The 20,526-nt window shown below is 42.9% G+C and overlaps 1 protein-coding gene across 2 annotated transcripts; it reads right to left on the bottom strand.

The window, feature by feature from the left end:
* Positions 1 to 547: 547 nt before the first annotated feature.
* Positions 548 to 20,407, bottom strand: KCTD9 (potassium channel tetramerization domain containing 9). 2 transcript variants are annotated; one of them, XM_082200604.1, is made up of 12 exons: positions 20,257 to 20,407; positions 16,765 to 16,886; positions 14,892 to 14,935; positions 14,698 to 14,794; positions 14,078 to 14,136; positions 12,426 to 12,554; positions 9,212 to 9,279; positions 8,664 to 8,759; positions 7,329 to 7,478; positions 6,368 to 6,473; positions 5,368 to 5,501; positions 548 to 4,363 (listed from the first exon to the last, which is right to left on the bottom strand). In XM_082200604.1, exons 1-12 carry the CDS (start codon positions 20,302 to 20,304, stop codon positions 4,247 to 4,249), a joined length of 1,170 nt encoding a protein of 389 aa, XP_082056730.1. In that variant the 5' UTR covers positions 20,305 to 20,407; the 3' UTR covers positions 548 to 4,246. The 2 variants fall into 2 exon arrangements, with proteins under 2 accessions (XP_082056730.1, XP_082056731.1); XM_082200605.1 differs by lacking the exon at positions 12,426 to 12,554.
* Positions 20,408 to 20,526: the final 119 nt, after the last annotated feature.

The following is a 20,526-nucleotide window of genomic DNA, read 5'->3' as shown; positions in this document are numbered from 1 at the left end:
AGAATTCTCCAGCACAATGTCTTACTGCTGCTGTCTGATACAAACATGTTAAGACACAAGGTGGGAGGGGAGAAGCTAAACTGACTTCTTCAGACCTGAAAGACCAGGTGGAAGTCCTTGGCTTGGCACCCTAAAAGAAACATCACTTTCTATGAAGTAGCTCTGCTCCAACCTCTGTGCCAATAACTTGGTTGAAATCACCCATGGTGTTCTTTAATATTCTCAATCATTTGTGTGTCTCCAGATGTTGATGGGCACTAACTCCCATCAGCCCCAGTCAACAAGGCCAGGGATGATGGGAACTGAAGCATAGCAACATCTGGGCAGGGGCCCAGGTTCCCCACTCCTGTTCTTAGATTTAGAATCCAGATCGGTACAGAATATTGCTTCCTGTTCCTGCAGTAGAATTTCATGGTGCCCCAACCCCACATCAATGTACTTGCACTCTACCTGTCATACCTTGTCCAGGTGACTGAAGGTCCCAATTTCCCTGGTTAAGAGTGGAATTGAGGAGAAGCAAATAATCTACTGAAGTTGAAACTGCAACTGTGTGAAACAGCAAAGAGTGGTTGCACTTTATTTGTGAACGGCAGAAGGAAATGAATTTCAAAAATGAAGGCCAAAGGTTTCATTACACTTACAGCATGAAGTTCAAGTTATCACATTAAAGCGAAACTTCAAACCCTCATCTATGAAACCAGTTCACCATTAAAACCAGAGATCACTTGGAGTCTGTTTGCTTGGGTGGGTACATTAACTTAAAATTCATTACAGGTGTTTCAGACATGCCTTTTCCTGCTGGGACAGTCACCAGGTCAGAAAACAGCATATGACATTTTCACTTGTGAAGAAGTGTGCATATAGGAATATAAGTGAGTATTTGTATCACATGGTGGACAGAAGCATTCCCACACGGAATGAATGAGCCTGTGTAAAATTGGCTTCCTACCATGCCGTCTTCATTATACAAACACTGGTCTGCACAGTTGTTTAGTCTCACCGAGGAGAGAGATGCATGTTGTTGATCACCACCTTCTTTGGGCAGCATCCACCCCTTTGATATCTGTCTTTTGAGTTGCATAGAAGTCAGCATCTGAGGTATCCATTTTTGCTGGCACCCAGCTTTTATTTGGTATTGAAAGTTTCTACATGTGCCTGTACTAATTGTAGGTACAGATAACACAAAGACATACAGAGAAAAAGCTTTTGCATTGTCATTACAGTGGAACAAAGTCTCATTAGGATAAAGTCATGTTGGTGGGAAGAATTGCTCAGTACTCATGCTGCCTACAGTCCATGATGTCCTTCTTGGTACAAGACACTTTGCCAACCTGCTGTCCTCCAGGTATTTTGGACCACAACTTCCCTCAGCCCAGGTAGCTCAATGAGGAAGGAGAAAGGGCTCTGCAACATTTGCCATGCCGGTTTAACCAGAGCTATTTTGGTCCCCCACAAAGGATGATGCCTTAGCTCCCCACTTTCATAAATGAGCTAGTTGCATAGGTTACAGTCAGAACACGTAACTGCAGCACAGGGAAAGCCAACCTGTTGGCCTCCAACTGTTGCAGATTTCAACTCCCATTAGGCCCAGCAGCATGGGCACTGGTCAGGGATGATGAGAGTTTGAGTCCAAAAGATCTGGGGAGCAGTGCAATGGCCACCCCTCCTCTAGGAGCAATAGTGGAGAACAAGAAGACCCTGTGTGCCTCACTTCAGTTGCTGCTGGGGGCAGATGGGAATTGTAAATCTAATTATGTGCCTACATTTTATCAAAGCAGGGATGAGGAACCTTTTACCTCCAGATTTTGCTGGACCCCGAGTCCTATCGCTCCTGGCCATGCTGGCTGGGGCTGATGGAAATTGGGAGTCTCACCATTCATACAAAACAAAAAACAACCTTGTTGCTCCAGTGGAACATTGCTATGGTTGTTTCTATCTCTTGATGCAGACACATTGAAAAGTTCCTGGGAAATGGACAACAGGGAAAGAGCAACTGGGAGCAACTCTGATCCCAAGGCTCTACTTGTTCTACAGATGCCTGGACCTCTTTTCTGCGGCATCTTTGGCAAGACGTATTTTAGGCTGCACTGTTTCTGATCAGCCCCTGCTAAGAGACTTCTGAGCAACAGCAGAAGTTGGGATTAGGCGGCTTAGCTTCCCCATCCAACTTTCTATTTGGCCTGGAAAAAACTAACAGGAAAGGAGGTAAAAATGGGCCAGACAGAAATGAGATACAGTGGTATCTCGGGTTACATACACTTCAGGTTACAGACTCCGCTAACCCAGAAATAGTACCTCGGGTTAAGAACTTTGCTTCAGGATGAGAACAGAAATCGCGCAGCGGCAGCAGCGGGAGGCCCCATTAGCTAAAGTGGTGCTTCAGGTTAAGAACGGACCTCCGGAACGAATTAAGTACTTAACCCGAGGTACCACTGTACATTCATCATAGTGGCAGAAGTCTGCAACCATACTGGCCTGTTACAGGTTTCAAGACACACCCAGCCAGCTGTAACTTACAAACTATGCAATTATCTTTCATAACATTTGAAGCAGCTACATTTGTAATAGCCTAGTGACAGAGCACGTGGTTTGCCTACAAAAGGTATCAGGTTCAATCCCCTGTCTGAAACTCTGGGGAGCAGCTGGGCCTGTGGTCAAAATTCAGCCCAGCATTGGTCCCAATTTGAATGGCAAAGCAGTTTTCTCCAAACCACACCCATCTGTCCCACACCTGGTATCATATATGACATATGCAGACATTACAGAGATAGATGGACTAATGGGCCTACCATATTATCAACAGGTTCCTATGTTCCTAATGGATAAACCCCTGGGATCTGGGGCTGACAGCCTCTACCCTGAGTGTATCCAATTTCAAAGTGTGCTATAATAAGCAGCAGGGGATGTTCAGACCAGAGCACACAACTTCTCTCACCTGCTGCTGGTTCCAAATGTGACTGATGAATGAGTCTGCACCGTGGAAGGACGTTCTTGCTACACCCACCACTCTCAGTTAAGGGATGGGGGCAAGATGGCCCTTCATCATTCGTTATTTTGAAACACTGAATAAATTAATCTGAGCTCACAGGAGTGAAGCCTATCTTACACATAGATACTCTAGTTAGCAGCCATTCTCGTTCTACAACGATGACTTTGAGAGTGTAGCGAATGGTATAGTTTGCGTGGGCCTGAAAGGCGGAACACCACCACAAAATAGATGCAGTGTCTTTGAACTGTCAGTGAACTGCTCATGAACTGTGTTGTATAAGTGCTAATGGAATGTGGAAAACATCTTGATGTTTTGGCAAAAACAGTGTGCGCAGGAACGGAACAGCACAAGACGGCTTGGTATATGCACAGCTTTATAAAACAGTCAGATAAGATAAGAGTTGTGAGACGATGCCAAGGACACGGACGAGATGTTGCCAAGGACAAGGATGCGCGATGCTGAAAACATGCCAACGACAAGGAGTTGTGTAAGCATCAGGAGTTGCCAGGCATCAGATGAACGAACAAGGTGTATATCAAAGCCCTCCAGCTTCAAGTTGTGTGCATTGACAGCTGTCGTTTGCCACCCATGACTCTTACTGGGTCAGATCAATCCAGTGTAGAGTGGGGAGTGTGGATGTGTGTATGATTGAGTGCATGTTCCCTGTCTTGTCACGTTTGTTAATCAATAAAGCAATGTTACAGAGAAAATCCAACATTGGTTGTCTGAGGTTTACTTGCACCTTCCCTGGAGTGTACTGGGTCTTATTTATGCTAAACACCTAAACAGATTAAAAGGACCTATTTGGTCACAACAAAAGTGGTACCTGAAAGGGGGCAAGTGGGCTATTTAATATGCAACATGAACAAATCAAAACCTCATTTTTTGGCTACTGTGTATGATCCATACTGCTACTAGACATTTAATAAATATAAATTGCATATATTGTGCTTTAATAAATTAACAAATCTCTTAAAATGCATTCTGGAGTGAGTGAGGTGGTGCACAAGTGCCAACGTATTCAGAGCAAACAGCAACATCTCTGCTTCCAAAGCCCTCCAACTTTCCTGGTTTGGTTCAACAGCTACTTCTACGCCTATGATAGAGAAATTCCCACATATGTGTGATCTGGGGCAGTTCCTTAGTCAACCACAGAGAAATTCAAAGCCATGGAAGAATTGTTGCTCCTACGTTATTAAGGATAAAGGGTGGAACGAAGGTGATCTGCAGCAAGAAGCTCCCATTCTTCTGGACAGCCTATCTGACACTCTGAGACATGTGTAGCGGCGTCAGCATCTCTTCAAAGATGGCTCCTTTCACATTTGACCCTCTCAGATTGGCTTCTTGCAGGTCACAGCCCGACAGGTCACAATTCTGAAATGGCAGAGAGACGTTGGTAACTAAAGTCTCCTCTTTTTATATGTTTAAAACACGCATACACAAAGCTAACAGTTTCCATCTTGTTAAGTTAGGTTGAATTTATTCACCTTAGTTGATTTCCATTTGCAGCATTTTACTTCCTGATGCTCAGAGGATATTTTGTACATTCGTTTACTACGCTTGTGAATTTTCTTTGTGTTTTGTAGCTGCTTTTTATGTGCAATGTTTATTTTGATATTAAAGAGGATGCTCCTTTTAGTTGTTAATTGTGTTTTTATATAATAATTAAAATAATAATAATAATAATAATAATAATAATAATAATAATAATAATTGCACCCCACCTATCTGTGCCCCAGCCACTCTGGGTGGCTTCCAACTTATATAAAAACATAATAAAAAATTAAACATTTAAAAACTTCCCTATACAGGGTTTGCCTTCAGATGTCTTCTAAAAGTCAGGTAGTTGTTTATTTCCTTGACATCTGAAGGGAGAGCGTTCCACAGGGCAGGCGCCACTGCCAAGAAGGCCCTCTGCTTGGTTCCCTGTAACCTCACTTCTCACAGTGAAGGAACCACCAGAAGGCCCTCAGCACTGGACCTCCGTGTCTGGGCTGAACAATTGGGGTGGAGATGCTCCTTCAGGTATGCAGGGCTGAGGCCATTTAAAGGCTTTTCAGGACCGGTGTTATATGGTCCTGTCGACCGTTCCCAGTCACCAGTCTAGCTGCCACATTCTGGATTAGTTCTAGTTTCTGAGTCACCTTCATGGGTGATAATTTATTTGATAATTTATTACAAATGCAAGGCGATACCTTACTGTTGGAGCCAACAGCGAACCAAAAGGTGGCTAGCCATGGAAAGATACAAAAATGTATTCAGTAGCATTGAGAACCAAAGACCCTTTTAAATGAAAAATCACCTGAGATTTGTGAAAAGTGTTAACAGAAACCCTGTAAATGCTCAGCTGTTGATCAAAAGCTGAAAATGTAACTTACCTCCAAATCAGTTCCTGCAAGAGTTGCTCCTCTCAGGTTGCAGTTCTTTAGCTTTGCATTTTTCAAAGTTGCAACTCTCAGATTTATTCCAGTCATCTGACTACCTTCCATATCAACTCCTTTCAAGTTAGCACCTGAAGTAGGAAATAACATTTTAAGTCCAATTTAAAAATGTGAATGAGTTCATTGCCATTGCCTGCTCTTGACCTTCTTATTGAGAACCACCACCCTAGTTCTGCAGCTTGATGCTCTGGTTTCTTAATGAAATGCAGTTAAAGGTCTCAGGCAAGGCTCTTTCCCATCGTCAGCTGCCTGATATGGAGGTGCTATCGTCTATGCCTCCCCACTCCAAACCAACACACATCTTCAGAATTATCCAAGAGTAATATGGAGACTGTAAGTTCAGCAGATGAGCTCATTTTGGCTTTAGTACAGGTGTCCCGTCCCCCCACACTTGCACACAAATTACTTGCGTGTGGCTGCATGAACTCATGGAGCTGGGAAATATTTAAATAATACAAATCAACCTGGAAATGGCAGGAGAGCTGAGTCCTTGTGGCTCATGAGGAGACATTCCCTGGAGCCCAAAGAAGACGTCAGTGAGGGTGGAGGAAGCCCCAAGGAGGCCAGAGGCACAGTGGTGATTTGTTTACACTGCTCAGCCTCCCCACCTAACAGCTGATTTGCAGAGTAGGGCAGCAGCATCCACAGCCACTTTCCCATGCGTCCTCCAGCCTCCTGCCGGCCCCAGAGCTTCAATTCTAGTTGTGGATACTCTTGGATACAGTCTTTTTTGTATGAACTGAAGAGCGAGTGTCAGAGAGGGCATTTAAAGAATGCTCCCCATATTATGCAATTTCACTTATGGATGCAGGGCATCTGAATGTAACCCCCACATAAGTGGGGAGATGCCTGTAATCCTCCAAGCTATTTCAGAATTTCCCTGTCACTACAGCATGTGTCATATAAAAGCAGAACGGCACCAAGTTTTTGTTTTTACCTTCTAGGTTAGCTTTAAGGCCAGAGGGGTCCTCAAAATTGCACCCTTTCAGGGATGCTCCTTCTGCATTAGAACAAAGCATCTTTACTCCTTGGAGGTTGGCACACTGATGGGGAGAGAGAGAGGGAGAGCTAAAATGAATCAGAGTCAGAAGATGTGCAACGTATTAACTGGTCCAGATGTGAATATTCTATGTTTGAGACATGCCTGACCAGCCTTTGCTTATGGGAATTCCACAGCCCCCACTGGTAGCCTATTTAATTGTCACAATGCTCTTATCTTCCAAAAGTCTTTCCTACATCTACCCTCCAGTATTCCAAAAGCACTGGTTTTGGTCCTGTCCCAGTGGATGGGTAAAAATCCCTGCAATTCTCTTCAAGCAATGGTTCAAGGACACTTCTATTCCAGCTCCGCTGCCTCTTGTGTATTTTGCAGGTGAACCCAGGTGGTGGAGAGAGGTATTGACAAATGTATAGGGTGGGAAATTAGGGAATTAGGAAGCTGCCCTTATACCAAGCCAGGCCACCGGTTCATCTAGCTCATTATGGTCTATACTGACTGGCAACAGCTCTCCAGGGTTTCAGGAAAACTAATGCAGCTGTTATCCTTAGGCTAGTTTCCATACATACTCATGCATCCCTCTCTATCCTCCAGGCAGGCAAGAGGCATTATCAGAGCTCAAGGACACATTCTTGCCATGCAAATAGGACGAAGTACTGGACAAGGGGTGTGGCTGGGAAGGGAGTGTGGCCTGCAGGAGTCCCAAGGGCTTGCTAGGAAGGACTAAAGGGCTGTATTTGGCCTCCAGGCCTGAGGTCCGCCACTCCTGGACTCAGGGCAATGTTGCCATGCTATTAAAGAAACCTTATTCAGTTAATCAGGCCAGCTGCATAAATGTACCCAACTTGGTTCTAGAGACAAATGTATGCTGGTTTTTAGCCCCACTCCAAACAACACTCACATCTAGAACTGATCCAGAGAGATCTGCTCGTTCAAGGTTTGCACAGCACAGGTTGGCATGGGCCAGGTTGCATCGGCTCAAGTTGGCCATCTTGAAGTTGATATATCGGAGATCTAAACGAGAGAGATCTGCCCCGCTGAAATTTAAACCCTGAAAAATTGGGAGAAGGGAGGGGGGAAAGACTTGCTGCCTGTATAGCACTTCAGAGCACTCAACAAATTTTGCCTACATGATCTCAAGAATCCCTTACACCGAAGCCCATTGGGGAGGATGGTGGTACCCCCACACTGTAGATGCAGCACTGGCGCTAAGAAACATGTCCAGAGCCTTAAGCCACAGACAGTGTGTGGGGATGAGATAGGATTTTATTTTGGAACTACCCGGTTAACAATACTGGCTGTTGCATGGCCATGAACAAAAAAGAGCATCACTGAACATGAATTAATCAACTCTGTGCAATTGTTGACTGTATTAGCATTATACTGATCAAGAGAACAGACAAATTATCTGCTTTGTAGAAAGATGGGGGGTTTTCTATAGAGGGATTTTCATTGGTAAAAGATCAAATTATTCCAATTCATTGTGGGATATGGCTGGATCATGATTTATTTATTTTTGTTTCATTAAGTTACTGGAACAGTAGGTAGTAGTCACAGCCTTCATTTACACATTCAGTAGAATGTGGTTGGAGAGTAGACCATACCACATTAAACTGTGGATGATGGAACACCATTTGTAATGCTCCCCATGTAAAAATGCAAAAGAATTCCTTCAATTAAAAAACTAGCATTTCTTACAGAGGGATTCTTGCACAGCCCACTCCTACCTGTGCCAGTCTTTCTACCGGCACGAAATGTCCAAAAATGAAGCAAAAGAATGTAAAATTCATGGAGGCCATCAACGGCTATTGCTCATGACGGCTTTCTTCTAGATCCACTGTCAAAAGCAATATGCCTCTGAATGTCAGCTGCTGGGAATCCAAAGTGAGTGAGTCCTATTTCACTCAGGGCTTTCCAGAGCCACCTGGTTGGCCACTGCCAGAACAGGAGGCTGGACTAGAGGGGCCATCCAGCAGGCTCTTATACCATCTCAGATAGAAACATGGGGACACATTTTTAAATTCTGCTCCACATCAAAAGCTTCCTGCGCCACCTAGCAGCTTGAAACTTGACCGGTGGGTGGGCTCTGCCCATTGGCCTGAAATGTCCCACAAAGGATAGGCCAGTTCTGGCCCTGACCTTCAGGCTGAAACAGATCCCCCACTTTGCCTTAGGAGTTATATGATAACCTATAGAATAACCCTAACTAACAAAGAACAATCTTTGTTCTTGATACCTGACAGCGTAGCTCAGATTTGGTTGAAGTCGCAAGTAGGAACCTAACAAATTCCTTTCGGGAGATTGGCGAATGATCTTCAGCTGGTTGTGAATTCTGTAGGGAAAGAAGAAGAGCAGCAAGAAATGACATTCAACTACTAGTTGAGTTTTCAGTGATGTTGGGATTTTGGAAAAATTCTGAACTGGGAGAAAATTTCTGATGCATATGGATTGTGATTTAGCACATTTATTTTTACATCTGTTTTGTAATCCAAGAGCAAAAATAATAATTAAAAAATGCCCATATTAATCTAACATACTACATAGTTATTTCAACATTGTTCTAATAAGCAAATTATCTGAGTGTAGAAGGGTAGAAACCCCCCCTTACAGTGCAATCCTATGTGTCTACCCAGAATTTCTGTTGTTCTCAGTGAGATGTGCTCCAGTTAATTTCCAGCCTTTATAACGCTTGCTTCTGAGTAGACATGAATAGAAATTTCAACCCAATATCACTGACATTTTTATTGGGCAAGAAAATGAGGTGGTTGCAAAAACTGTAATTACCTTAATAGCTGCTTCTAGGTGTTCAATCAGTGAGTCAACCCCAAAAAACCTGGCTTCTTCTAAGACCCCTAGCACAAGAGAAAAGAACATGAATGTATCCTTGCTATAAATTACAATTATCATTATTCTTAATTAATTACCTCCCACATACAGTGGTACCTCAGGTTAAGAACTTAATTCGTTCTGGAGGTCCGTTCTTAACCTGAAGCACCACTTTAGCTAATAGGGCTTCCTGCTGCCGCTGCCCAATTTCTATTCTCATCCTGAAGCAAAGTTCTTAACCCAAGGTAATATTTCTGGGTTAGCGGAGTCTGTAATCTGAAGCGTATGTAACCCGAGGTACCACTGTATATGTCTCCAGGCAATCTATGCAGTACCTCAGAAGTCGAACAGAATCCGCTCCGGAAGTCCGTCCGACTTCCAAAATATTCGGAAACCAAGGTGTGGCTTCTGATTGGCTGCAGGACCTTCCTGCAGCCAATCGGAAGCTGTGAAAGCCTCACTGGACATTCGGCTTCTAAAGAACGGTTGCAAACCAGAACGCTCATGTCAGGGAACTGACATCGGAGCCAGAGGCGGAGGTAAGGCTCCCAAGTGATGCTGGAGAAGTCCCAGCAGGGAGAGAGGCAGCTCATCAGCTGGGGAAGGAAATCAGCGCAACACCAGGGATAAAGGGGGGCAGATGGGGGAATCGGCAAGAGGGCTCCAGGACTCCTCGCTGGACACCAGCGGGGAGAGCACGGGTCCTTCACTACCCACACCCTCCCTGCGCAGAAGACTTCCGCGCAGGGAGAGTAGGAGGAGACTTGGCGTCAAACAGCTTTTATGCTGGAAAAGGTTTAAGAAATGCCCACTGACGGATTCTGCTAGCGACTGAAACAGCCATGAAGTGAAGGGCTGACCAGACAGAAAAGGTTTAACAAGGCAACATAGCCAGGAGTGGCGGCAACTTACGCACGAGCAACCCCTATTACTATTACAGCTCACTTCCAAGTTCATGCCATTTCGGGAGCCAAAACATACGAGTACCAAGGCGTTCAACAACCAAGGTTGTATAATAAAAACAGCTTAAAAAAAATGGTGAAAAGCTGCACAGAAATGACATACCATGTAGTTTCAGACATGCTCAGCATCCTGTTCCCTTAAACGGGGTTGCAGGAGCCAGTCACAAGATTGCGCACAAATTCTTCTTCCCCAAAGTGAAGCAAAGTTCTTAACCCAAGGTAATATTTTTGTTTTAGCAGAGTCTGTAATCTGAAGTGTATGTAACCAGAGGTACCACGGTATATGTCTCAAGGCAATCTATGCAGTACCTCGGAAGTCGAACGGAATCTAATCTCTAACTAGCTTATGTCAGTACAAGCAACTCCCCACTTGATCAGCAAATGGGCTCCCGCTACCATGCACGCTGCACAGCGTCCAGTAACGGAACCCTTGCACCAGTGGGAAGATGTTTCTACCCATTTTAACCATTATGAGCATTAACCATAGTTGCAAGCTAAGCAGGACTTGAAATATGGGTTTGAAGACAGTTTCAAAACTGGTCAACAGCACAACATGGTTAGCGTTAACTTAAACAACACCCATACCCACCACCATTGGTGTGGGGCAGGTGTTTTTAAATTGCTATTTTAACTATTACTCTTAAAAGAAGTGTCATAAGTAGTAAAATGTAAAGAAACAACCAAAACCCTACAGTATTTCTAATCAGTACTAACTGAAATTATAAGGGGGTTAAACCTGGGCAGCAGAGGGGTGTGAGTGAGTGAGAGACAGTGAGCACACAAAATCCTGCAAAGGTTCATTAACTGTGATTAGGTGAAATCCTGACTAGATCAACATCATTATTATTATTATTATTATTATTATTATTATTATTATTATTATACACAATTCTATCCCCCTTTCTTCTGTTGAGCTCATAATGGCACAGAATAGCTTCATGGGTGGGGGAGGATTTGAACTCAGGTCTGTCTGCAGCCAAATCACTGGACTATTACATGTGCACAGGGCCAAGTCCAGTCCTGTGAGTGCAGCAACTCAAGACTGAGTGTTTCAGCTTCATACCGGTTGAGGTTACCTCTTCTCTTGGGAAGAGAACGAGGTTGCTTAAAAGTTGTAAACTCTCTCCTATGAGCAGCACACACCAATAAAACTGTCGGTCGTACACATCTTATATTGGATGTAATTGGGGACGGAGGAAAGGAGAATTAGATTTCCAGCCAAAAGGGCCCCATGGTTATCCAATTTCGGAAGCGTATGCTTCCAAAACAAGTACTGTTTTTTCCATGGGGGATGCAAAGAGGTGAATAAAATTTAAGAGCACAGGATGCAACGTCCCCAAATTACTCTCACACACTTCTGATTAATAAAATGGCGATTATTCCAGCCTTTAATAAGCTGACAGCAACCAATATATTTAGGGTGAAGTATTTGTTCCACTTGAGCCAAGGGGAGTTTTGACATGCTATACTGAGAATGTATTCTGTGTTAGTTAATAGTTTCTCTAGTTCCAATCAATTAAGAGTTCTACGATAATATATTCTGACATGTTTCTTCTTTTTTAAAGCTAAGAATTACCCAAAGTGGCCCTGGATTAGGTCAGGGAAGAAGACTTGACCCCTTTTTCCTATCATTATTTTCCTTCAAAAAAGAAGATTGGCTTTCTTCTTTTTCTCCTCCAAAGTTGCCAGGAGACCACTGGGAAAGAGACCTCCACACTCTCACCCAAATGATTTAACAGCTTCAGGAGTGGCATTTGGAGTGTGAAAACAGTGCGAGGGGAAAAGAGGATAAGCAACCCTTCCCTCAGTGGCAGGATGTTCAAATTCTAATATGCTAGTCCTACACAGAGTAGACCCACTAACAATAGGTAGACACAGCTAACTTTGGTCTACTAATTTCAATGGATCTCCTCTGAGTAGATCTTAGCTGGATATGTCCCAAGCTAGAGTCCACCTCTCTCAGCTGCAATTTATTTTAGTTCCATTTTGTTTTAATACTTCAATAATCAATCTTCTGCATGCCATACAGGTTTGGCTCTTAAGTCTGCAGGATGCGCTCCTCCCCACCCCTGCTAAGGAAAACCAAACTAAGCAACAATTAGTTTTTTGACAGCACCATCCAAAAGCCCCTTTAGGCTCATCTAAGAACAAGAGTTCGGCAGCAAACAACAACAAAATGATAACATGACTGGTACCCCAATAATACATACCTAACAAATTAATGCCTTCATTTACAATAAGCTGTCCATGACGCAAAAAGTTCAAAATTGGTTCAAAGTACTCAGGACTACGGTCGACTAGGAAGGCTCCCCGGTGATCTCGCTTATTCCCCCAGGCATCTGTTTCCAACAGGAAGTATCACACAAAAAATCAGTGCACAAAAAGAGAAAGCCTTCAAAAATCAGATTTATTATTGTAATAACCCAGTTGTGCACTAGCTCAAGGAAGTTATTTAGAAACAGACAGCTTGGGAGAGGGAGCAATTTTCAAAACTCCTCTTAAGAGTTTAAACTCAAAATGTTTTAAGGAAAAAGCAAGCCAAAGACCAAATAGAGGGGCTGTTCTAACAGTTCCATCCTACTTAAAAGAGAATTGGTGAGATACAGATTACAGTCATGGCCTTTCAGCTAGACCAGAGTTCAAATTCTGGACTAAGGGTTCCAGAGAAGTCTCTGACCCCGTGTTAGAAACTCAGCTATATAAACCTGGGCTATGGTTGCCACAATGGAATGTCTAGGCGCCATTCCCCTTTGCCCGATGTGATATTATTATTGTTATTGTTATTATTATTATTAATAATAATAATTCCATTTCTATACCACTTTATATTTTAAAGAAAAAATCACAACACGATTTACAACACACTAAAACATCAAATAAAACAATCCAGAATAAAACTAATTCAAGCTTCAAGGAAAATATTTCAGACACTTCTCTAAGTGACATTCTGCTTTCCTCAGTTGCCAACCTGGCATCCAGAGCTCTCCACAGGGTCACAATGGGACCTGCACCAGTTGCAAAATAAATAAATAAAATAAATCCCCACCTATCTGGCTGGGTTTCCCCAGCCATTCTGGGTGGGGAAACATACATATCTAGCAACATAGTAAAAACATCAGTCCTTAAAAACTTTCCTAAGACAGGACTGCCTTCAGATGTCTTCTAAGTCAGATAGTTGTTTATCTCCTTGACATCTGAAGGGAGGGTTCCACAGGGAGGGTGCCACTACCAAGAAGGCCATCTACCTGTCGCCTGGGCTAACTTCAAATACTGCTCTGAGCTTTCCTATAGTACAGGGGTGTGAAACAGAATCCACCTGGTGGGCCGGATCCTGAGTTCCCACAGCCCCGGTGGGCCATTTTTGAAGGGTGGGTGGGACTGCCCACTTGTCAATCAATTGATGTCACAATGACTCAAGGGGGGCAATTAACCTTTGTCTTGCCAACCTGAATTCAAGCCGGTGATTTAAAGCATAATTAAGATTGCAATCCTGATTATTCCTCTGTATTGTAAGACTGATTAATTAGGCATCTTTTTCTCTTGCTGTACAGGGAAAAAATTCAAGTTCATTTGTTAGAGGAAGCCAGGCTTGAATCTGGCTTCTTAGGTTCTTCTTCTCACCAATACAGGGAAGAAGCAAAAATGGAGAATCACACAACATGAACAATAATCCAACAACAAGACACAAAGCTTATTTGCTTGCAGAAACAGCCAACTTGTCATACAATGGGGCAGCTGCCAATGAAGCTATGCAGTGCACCTTTCGATAAACTATATGTCTGCTTTGAGAGAGGCTCCCATAACAAAGCGTTAAAAATGGGGGGGGGGGGGTTGACTTAGAATAATTTTAGTCTATACTGACCTTTATCTTTAAACATGCGAGCCAGCATGCTATCAGGTTCTTTACTAACTAATGTGGTCCTAGGGGAAAAAAGGAGAAGTATTAACAAATAACTTCAAGGCTTTGATTTTTAGAATGATGTTCAGGTTTTGCGTAGGTTTTTGTTTTGCTTTGCAGAGCTATTTCCCTCTGTGTTTGGTACTTTTAACTGTAAACCTTGTGGAAAGGGCCAGAGCTCAGTGGATGAGCTTATGCTTTGCACATCATGTGCCGCAGATTCAATTCCCCACATCCCCAGGGAGGGCTGAAGCCCTGGAGAGCCATTGCCGGTCCGTGCAGACAACCGTGAGGTAGATGAACCAATAGCCTTCTTATTTTTCCTATGCCATTCCTTCCCTTTGCTCCAATAGCAAAATCATCATTTAGAAAACCAACAAGCACAATTTATTTACTTTAAAAGGGCATTCGACTGTAGAATGTTGGAGCCGAGAGGGGCTGCCTAGAATTTGGAGCCGGTGTTTTAGTGGGATGGAGTAATTTTCTGCAATGTTGGTAATGATTTTGTCTGCTGACTCAGTGAGTTCGTTGCAGCGTATTGCAAATATAAATAACCTTGTGGCAACAAAGTGACAGGCTCTTACCGGGTAGTTGTGAAGTACCGCCCTCCAACATTGAGAGTTATCCAGTCTGAGTGAGAGCCTGTTAATGCTTCAGGAGGGTTTACATCATTCTGGGGATCTGTAAGCATGGAATGTACATGAACACTCTTAGTGCCGTCGTGAACTTGTCCATTACACAAGACAAAAAGCAACAGAGCAAAATTCTGGATTCTTACCAATGAACGGTTCCCCTTCACATACAAAGAGGACATCATCATCCCTGAAATGGGAAGAGAGAAAGAGAGCCAAATGTTTCCATGTGCAAGTAGACGGTAAATAACTCGGTTTAGGGCAATAGTGACCAGAAGCATAACTTCAATCTCCAAGGTTTTAAATTTAAACTAAGGGGCATTAAAAGCTAAGGAACTGTTCCAGGATAATTGGCTGGGTGCCAGGGAGGCAGTAAATAATTGAGGGTGGAAAACAACCACCATCATGTTTTAAATTATGCATGCTTTAAAGTATGGTTGTAAATATTTTAGAGATAAATTTATGTAACAAAATTTTCTTGTAAACTGCTTTGAGGTTTTCTACGATCAAATGGTATATAAATTTTATGAAATAAAGGAATGAATGAATAATTTGGTTAAGCCCTTTTAAGACTGTGTTACTACAGAATGCAGGCAGAGGACTGCATGTCTGAATGCGTTCCATCAAAAACTCACTGTGCACATGAGCTAACCTACCAGGGATGCAAGGGAGCATTTGGGCATGCTATTTCCTACCTGCATTCGGGCACTGTCCTTGGGGGGGGGGGTTTGCACCATGATGCTTTTCTGAATGTGTAGACCCTCTCTTAGAAACCTAGCATCCCCTTCTGATCCCACCCTCAAGTATGTTAAGCTCTTCCCTCTCCTTTGCATGTGCGTCTGAAGTAACTACTTCCCACAAACAAGGAAGGCTTTCTGGGCTCACAGGAAAAGTTATTTGGGCACACCCAGCCACGTCATAGTCACCCAGCCACAATTACTCTATGAGCAGAGTAATATTTTGTTAATGCCAAATTTGGAACAGTTGTTTCAATTGTCTTCAAAAACTGATAGCAGAATGTATTTTCTAAAAGTTAACTTTCAGTAAACACTTGTGTTCAATTTTGCAATCCAATACTTGTACACCTCATTTTGACCCAGTCACCAAAAAATGCAACAACACTCACAATTGAGGGCACTGGAGAAAGTTCAAGTTAGATGCAGATTTTTGCAAGAAAATCTGAATGAGAATTTGTTTGAGGTCTATTTCCCAACAAATTAATTCCAGCCTCTGAAGGCATCAGACAAAACCAATACATAACAATAACTATTTAAGGTAATAAGTATATCAGAGCAGTGTTAGAAAGCAAGGAGCCATGTGGCTCCTGGGTAGTGGGAGCCAAAAAATGTCTGTGTGCCTTTTTTTTTTTTTTGCTGCCACACTACTCCGCAGACCAGGTGATTTGTCTAACAGCAAATATTAATAATTGTATATAGAGATAGAGACAGTTGCTGCTGGGTGAATCACCTGGTGTCTTTTGCTGCCGCGGTGCCCAGCAGACCAGCTGACTGCAGTCAGGCAAGTGGAGGTGCTAAGTGCACAGCTCCATCCAGCTGCAAAATGCACTTAGTGCCTGGTAATTTCGAACGCTGAATCAGAGTCCACAATAATCTCTGAATCAGGCAAACTATGATTACTACAAACCCTGGCTCACCACCCTACTAGAACTGAAAACTGTTTTAAAATGGATTTTTATTTCTGGTATACAGGCAGATTGTGTTCTTTATGACAAACTCTGGTTCCTCCAAACCGGGAAATGGAGGAGGGAAAAGGAGGGAGTCCACAACATGCTCCCCCAAACCAAGGTGTAGTTTGGCCAGCAGTTTTGAACTGGTCCTCATGAGCAGCTACCTCACTTTTGAAAGGTCAGAAAGCAATAGCACATTCCAGTGCAATGAGGTCATTGTATCCTAACAGACAGTTGACAGTCACCCCCTTCCCTCCAAGCAGCTGTTGGTTCATTTTAGTTTCTGCAGGAAAGTTCCAATCATGTGAACATCAAATCCACGCCCAACTTACCTTATCAAAGCAATGTCGTCAATGAGCCCACCTCTCCCATTGTACACGCTGGTTGCTTTTATTCCAAGCTTATTACTGGCTACACACAGCAAATCAGACAGTGTCCCATAAACAGCCACAACCTATAAAAAGAGAAGGTGAGTATTTAGCCCAACAGTGGTTAATGTTTTAGGGCCCCCACCTTTGTTTTATGAACCTAAATTCCCTGTCCAACCTGAATAGCAGACATAGATGGGGAAATGCCAGAAACTTCACCATCATTTGAATTATGGCACATTCAAATGCAGCTGTCATGTGTTTTCATTTAGCTAAAACACAGATTCATAACTCAAACAAGATCTTGAATAGTCAGCAACTTCACAAAACACAAGCTACAGGTGCATGGGGTTCCAGTGAATGAAAGGGGGGGAAAGATGCTTTGCCCCAAACACACACAGTTTGTTATTTATGGTTCCTGTACTTGTTCCTAATCAGAGCTCGGCTGTCTGTTGTTGATTATGAGCAGAAACAGCAACAGGAAGAGCACCTGCTAAATTTATGTTATTGCTGCTATTTCTACTCTGTCCCTCTGTGGATGTATGACGGCCAGTACTGTAAATGAAAGCCAGCAAAGTGGCTTTTCTGGAAAATTTTGAATTGGAAAGCTTTTTAGACTTTCCCACCCAAAACCCTAAAATAGACCAGGTTTTCCATGATTGTCTTCAGTTTAGTCAACAAAACAGTGTGTGCCATTGTAGGTTTTAACATGTCAAAAGTCACCTGAGCCTCTGCTCAATAGCCAAACTTTCTGCACTACTTAAGACAAAACAACAAAAACAAAGTCCGCTTTGTATTATAGCACTGACATTATTTCAAAAAGTAAAAGCCAGGACAAACTGAGCTTTTTTAGGAAGACATTTGTAAATGTTTCCAGATACAACTCAATAGTGTACACTTCCTTATACGGTATTAAAAACATTAAACAAAAAGAATGATGGCACTGCATACTAATTTTAGCTTACTAAGAGAGCAAGAGTTTTATGCATGTGATTTTCTTGGGTATAGTTGCCTGCAAAAAAAGTTACAACTTCAAAACTGACTGATCTGATTCACATGACATGGTCAGTCAAACTGTGCCTTTGCCAGACCATGCAAGCAAGCAAGTGGCTCAGAGAAAAGCTCACAGCTGCTTTGCTCCCCCTGCTCCTTTCCACTGCCAAGCCATGCTTAGCTAAGTCAAGGTTTGGCTGAGCATGCCATCTTAACTGCGACTTGTGGTTTAGCTCTCCCCTTACAAACCATGGGACACAATCAAGGTCCATTTTTACTGTTTTTACTAGTTTCACAGACAACTACTTCAAATAACAATTTTCCACCCTGTATGACTCATCTGCTCCATCTCTAAACTTGTTCAGTATTTCCAAAGGCAATAAATAAAACCATTTTTGGAATGCCATGTTTACTTATATTTCACTAAATTCCAAAGCCACCTAGAGCTTTTAACAGCTATGTATACAGCTAATGGCTATATCTTCAGAACCAATTTACATGTACAGTTATCAAGGACTGTTTTAATAGAACAGGTCTCAGAGACAAACAAACCTCCGAGTGAAATTTACGAACATGAAAAAAAGAAAACTGGAAAATTCAGCTGTTTGCATACACCCAGTTCAGAAAGGATAGCGGTAATTAGTGGAAGGATGTCATGTTATTATTTTAAATTATGATGGGCAATAAGCTACTCAACCTTTTGTTTTGGACACAACTTGCAACCCATCACCATACTTGGGGGTAAGGCAGAAATCCCTGCCCTCCACCCAGAATCACTACTGAAGGAAGCCCTGTTTAGGAAAGTTTTTAATGTTTGATGTTTTATCGTGTTTTTAATATTCTGTTGGGAGCCGCCCAGAGTGGTTGGGGAAACCCAGCCAGATAGGTGGGGTCTAAATAATAAATTATTATATATTAAGCTTTTGTTAATTTCTGAATCACTCTTAGGTACCAGGTGAAACCTTTTTGCTTTAGGGTAGAAGTTTTCAACCACCTATGTTCTTTCTGTGGCACCCCTTGCCTGCAGAGCTGGCAGCCTCTCACCCATTTTTGAACACCCTCCTTTGTGGAGTGTTTCCTCAGCCTCCTCTCCTTGAGAGTCCTCCGGTCAGCTGCTGCTGCAACAAACAGCTGTGCAAGCCTTTGCAGGCAGAGACGTGAGAGGGTACACCTGGAAACATGGGAGGGGGGCTGCAGGGCTATCTCCCAAAAGAAGCTCAGCAACTTTGGGTGATCCCTCTAGTCCAGGTGCTGGTGGGTCTTGCTACACATCTGTGTGGCCACTGTGCAAAACAGGATGCTGGACTAGACAGGCCTTTGGTCTGATCCAGCAGGGCTTTTATTAGTCTCAAATCCAACAGCTTCCCTCGGCACTTTCACCTGGTAATGTTATTGCTCTCTTTCCACAACCCAGCAAAGTCTAATCCGTTCTGCCAGCTTGTTTTTCCACAGTAATTATTATCTACTTCCTACCCACCCACTCACTCTTTCCTTTGTCTCCCCCACATATATTTATTGCATTTATTTTATTTGGATATCCCTTAAATAATAAAATTCTCAAAACAATTTACATAAATTTGTGTATGTGTATATTATATATTTATGTGTATATTATCAATAAAATCAAATGTCAAGAACAAGTTAGCATAATTCTTTTCAAAATAAGGTTCAGAGTTTTAAAAATATACACTATAAAATAAAGTTACATGTTAATACATATGTGCCTTGCTTAAACAAATACTCATTTTAAATATTTGGGTCAAACAGAGTTGTTGCCAGTTTTCCAAGCTGATCAATCTTGGGTGATTGATTTTATTGAATATAATTACATGATTAATTTCATTTTAATCAGTAAATATATATGGTGAGTCTTCTTGCTTTAAGGCTTTTATAGTTAAATAGGCAGGGCATAAATTCCTTAACTTTTTTTTATAAAAAGGATTTACAGTACTTATTGCGTGTGACATTCTAAGAAAGAGGATCACCAAGATGTCTTCTCAGAAGTGGCACTCCACTGCTGGAATCTACCTGCTCAGTGACCTCTATTGTTTTTTAATAAATAAATGCTGCTGTTCAGTATAACTTTAATCTGTGTATATTATCTTGGGGCGGGGCGGGGGGTAAATTCGCCCTAGAAACGTTTCTAAAGGATGCCATATAAATCGGATGACTAAAATTGAAAGTCTACATAGAAGTGAGTCCCAGTGGGGTTTACTCCTAGGTAAACTGGTATAGGACAGTAGGGAAAAGGGGGAGGGGACCCCAAACCCGTAAACTTCTCATCAGACCTTGAGATCTAGCCACTTCCCTGCCTGTTTTGGACTGTAAGCTGCTTGGGGGCAGAGACTTGGCTCTGTCGCTTTACGTGCCTCTTGCCCTGCTTTGTATCATGACTGGGAGGGTGGAAATTAAAGTAAATCTCCTCATGATTCAAGCCCCTTCTCACCAAAACGCCTCACTCACCTTTCCATTCCTGGGACTGCCATTGACAAACAGGGTGACTCTCTTCATCGCCTCCCCCACCCCGGAGGGACTGAGGCGCCTGAAGCCGCGCCCGGGACTTCTTGCCAGCCGAGCGACAAACCCGGAAGCAGCACTTCTCCAACTGGCACGCCCACCCACCAATCCACGCCACTCATTCTGAATTTTTCCCCCTGTCTTCCCCTTCTTTCATCCAATGGGAACCAAAGCCGACGCGATGGGCGGATCTTCTCGTCTGGGCAAAGGCACCCG

This window comes from Podarcis vaucheri (assembly GCF_965113315.1).
Source record: "Podarcis vaucheri genome assembly, chromosome: 15".
Lineage (NCBI taxonomy): Eukaryota > Metazoa > Chordata > Lepidosauria > Squamata > Lacertidae > Podarcis > Podarcis vaucheri.
The sequence above is the reverse complement of the archived record's forward strand: the minus strand, read 5'-3'. Positions and strand labels throughout refer to the sequence as shown.

What these genes read in the sequence shown, in the direction of transcription:
- KCTD9 (XM_082200604.1), bottom strand. Translation starts at nt 20,304, where the DNA reads ATGAAGAGAGTCACCCTGTTTGTCAATGGCAGTCCCAGGAATGGAAAG. An exon ending in TCGCATGTTTAAAGATAAAG is followed by an intron (nt 12,555 to 14,077) that starts GTCAGTATAGAC and finishes TGTTGGAAACAG; the next exon opens with ATGCCTGGGGGAATAAGCGA. An exon ending in TTGCAGGAACTGATTTGGAG is followed by an intron (nt 4,364 to 5,367) that starts GTAAGTTACATT and finishes CTGCCATTTCAG; the next exon opens with AATTGTGACCTGTCGGGCTG.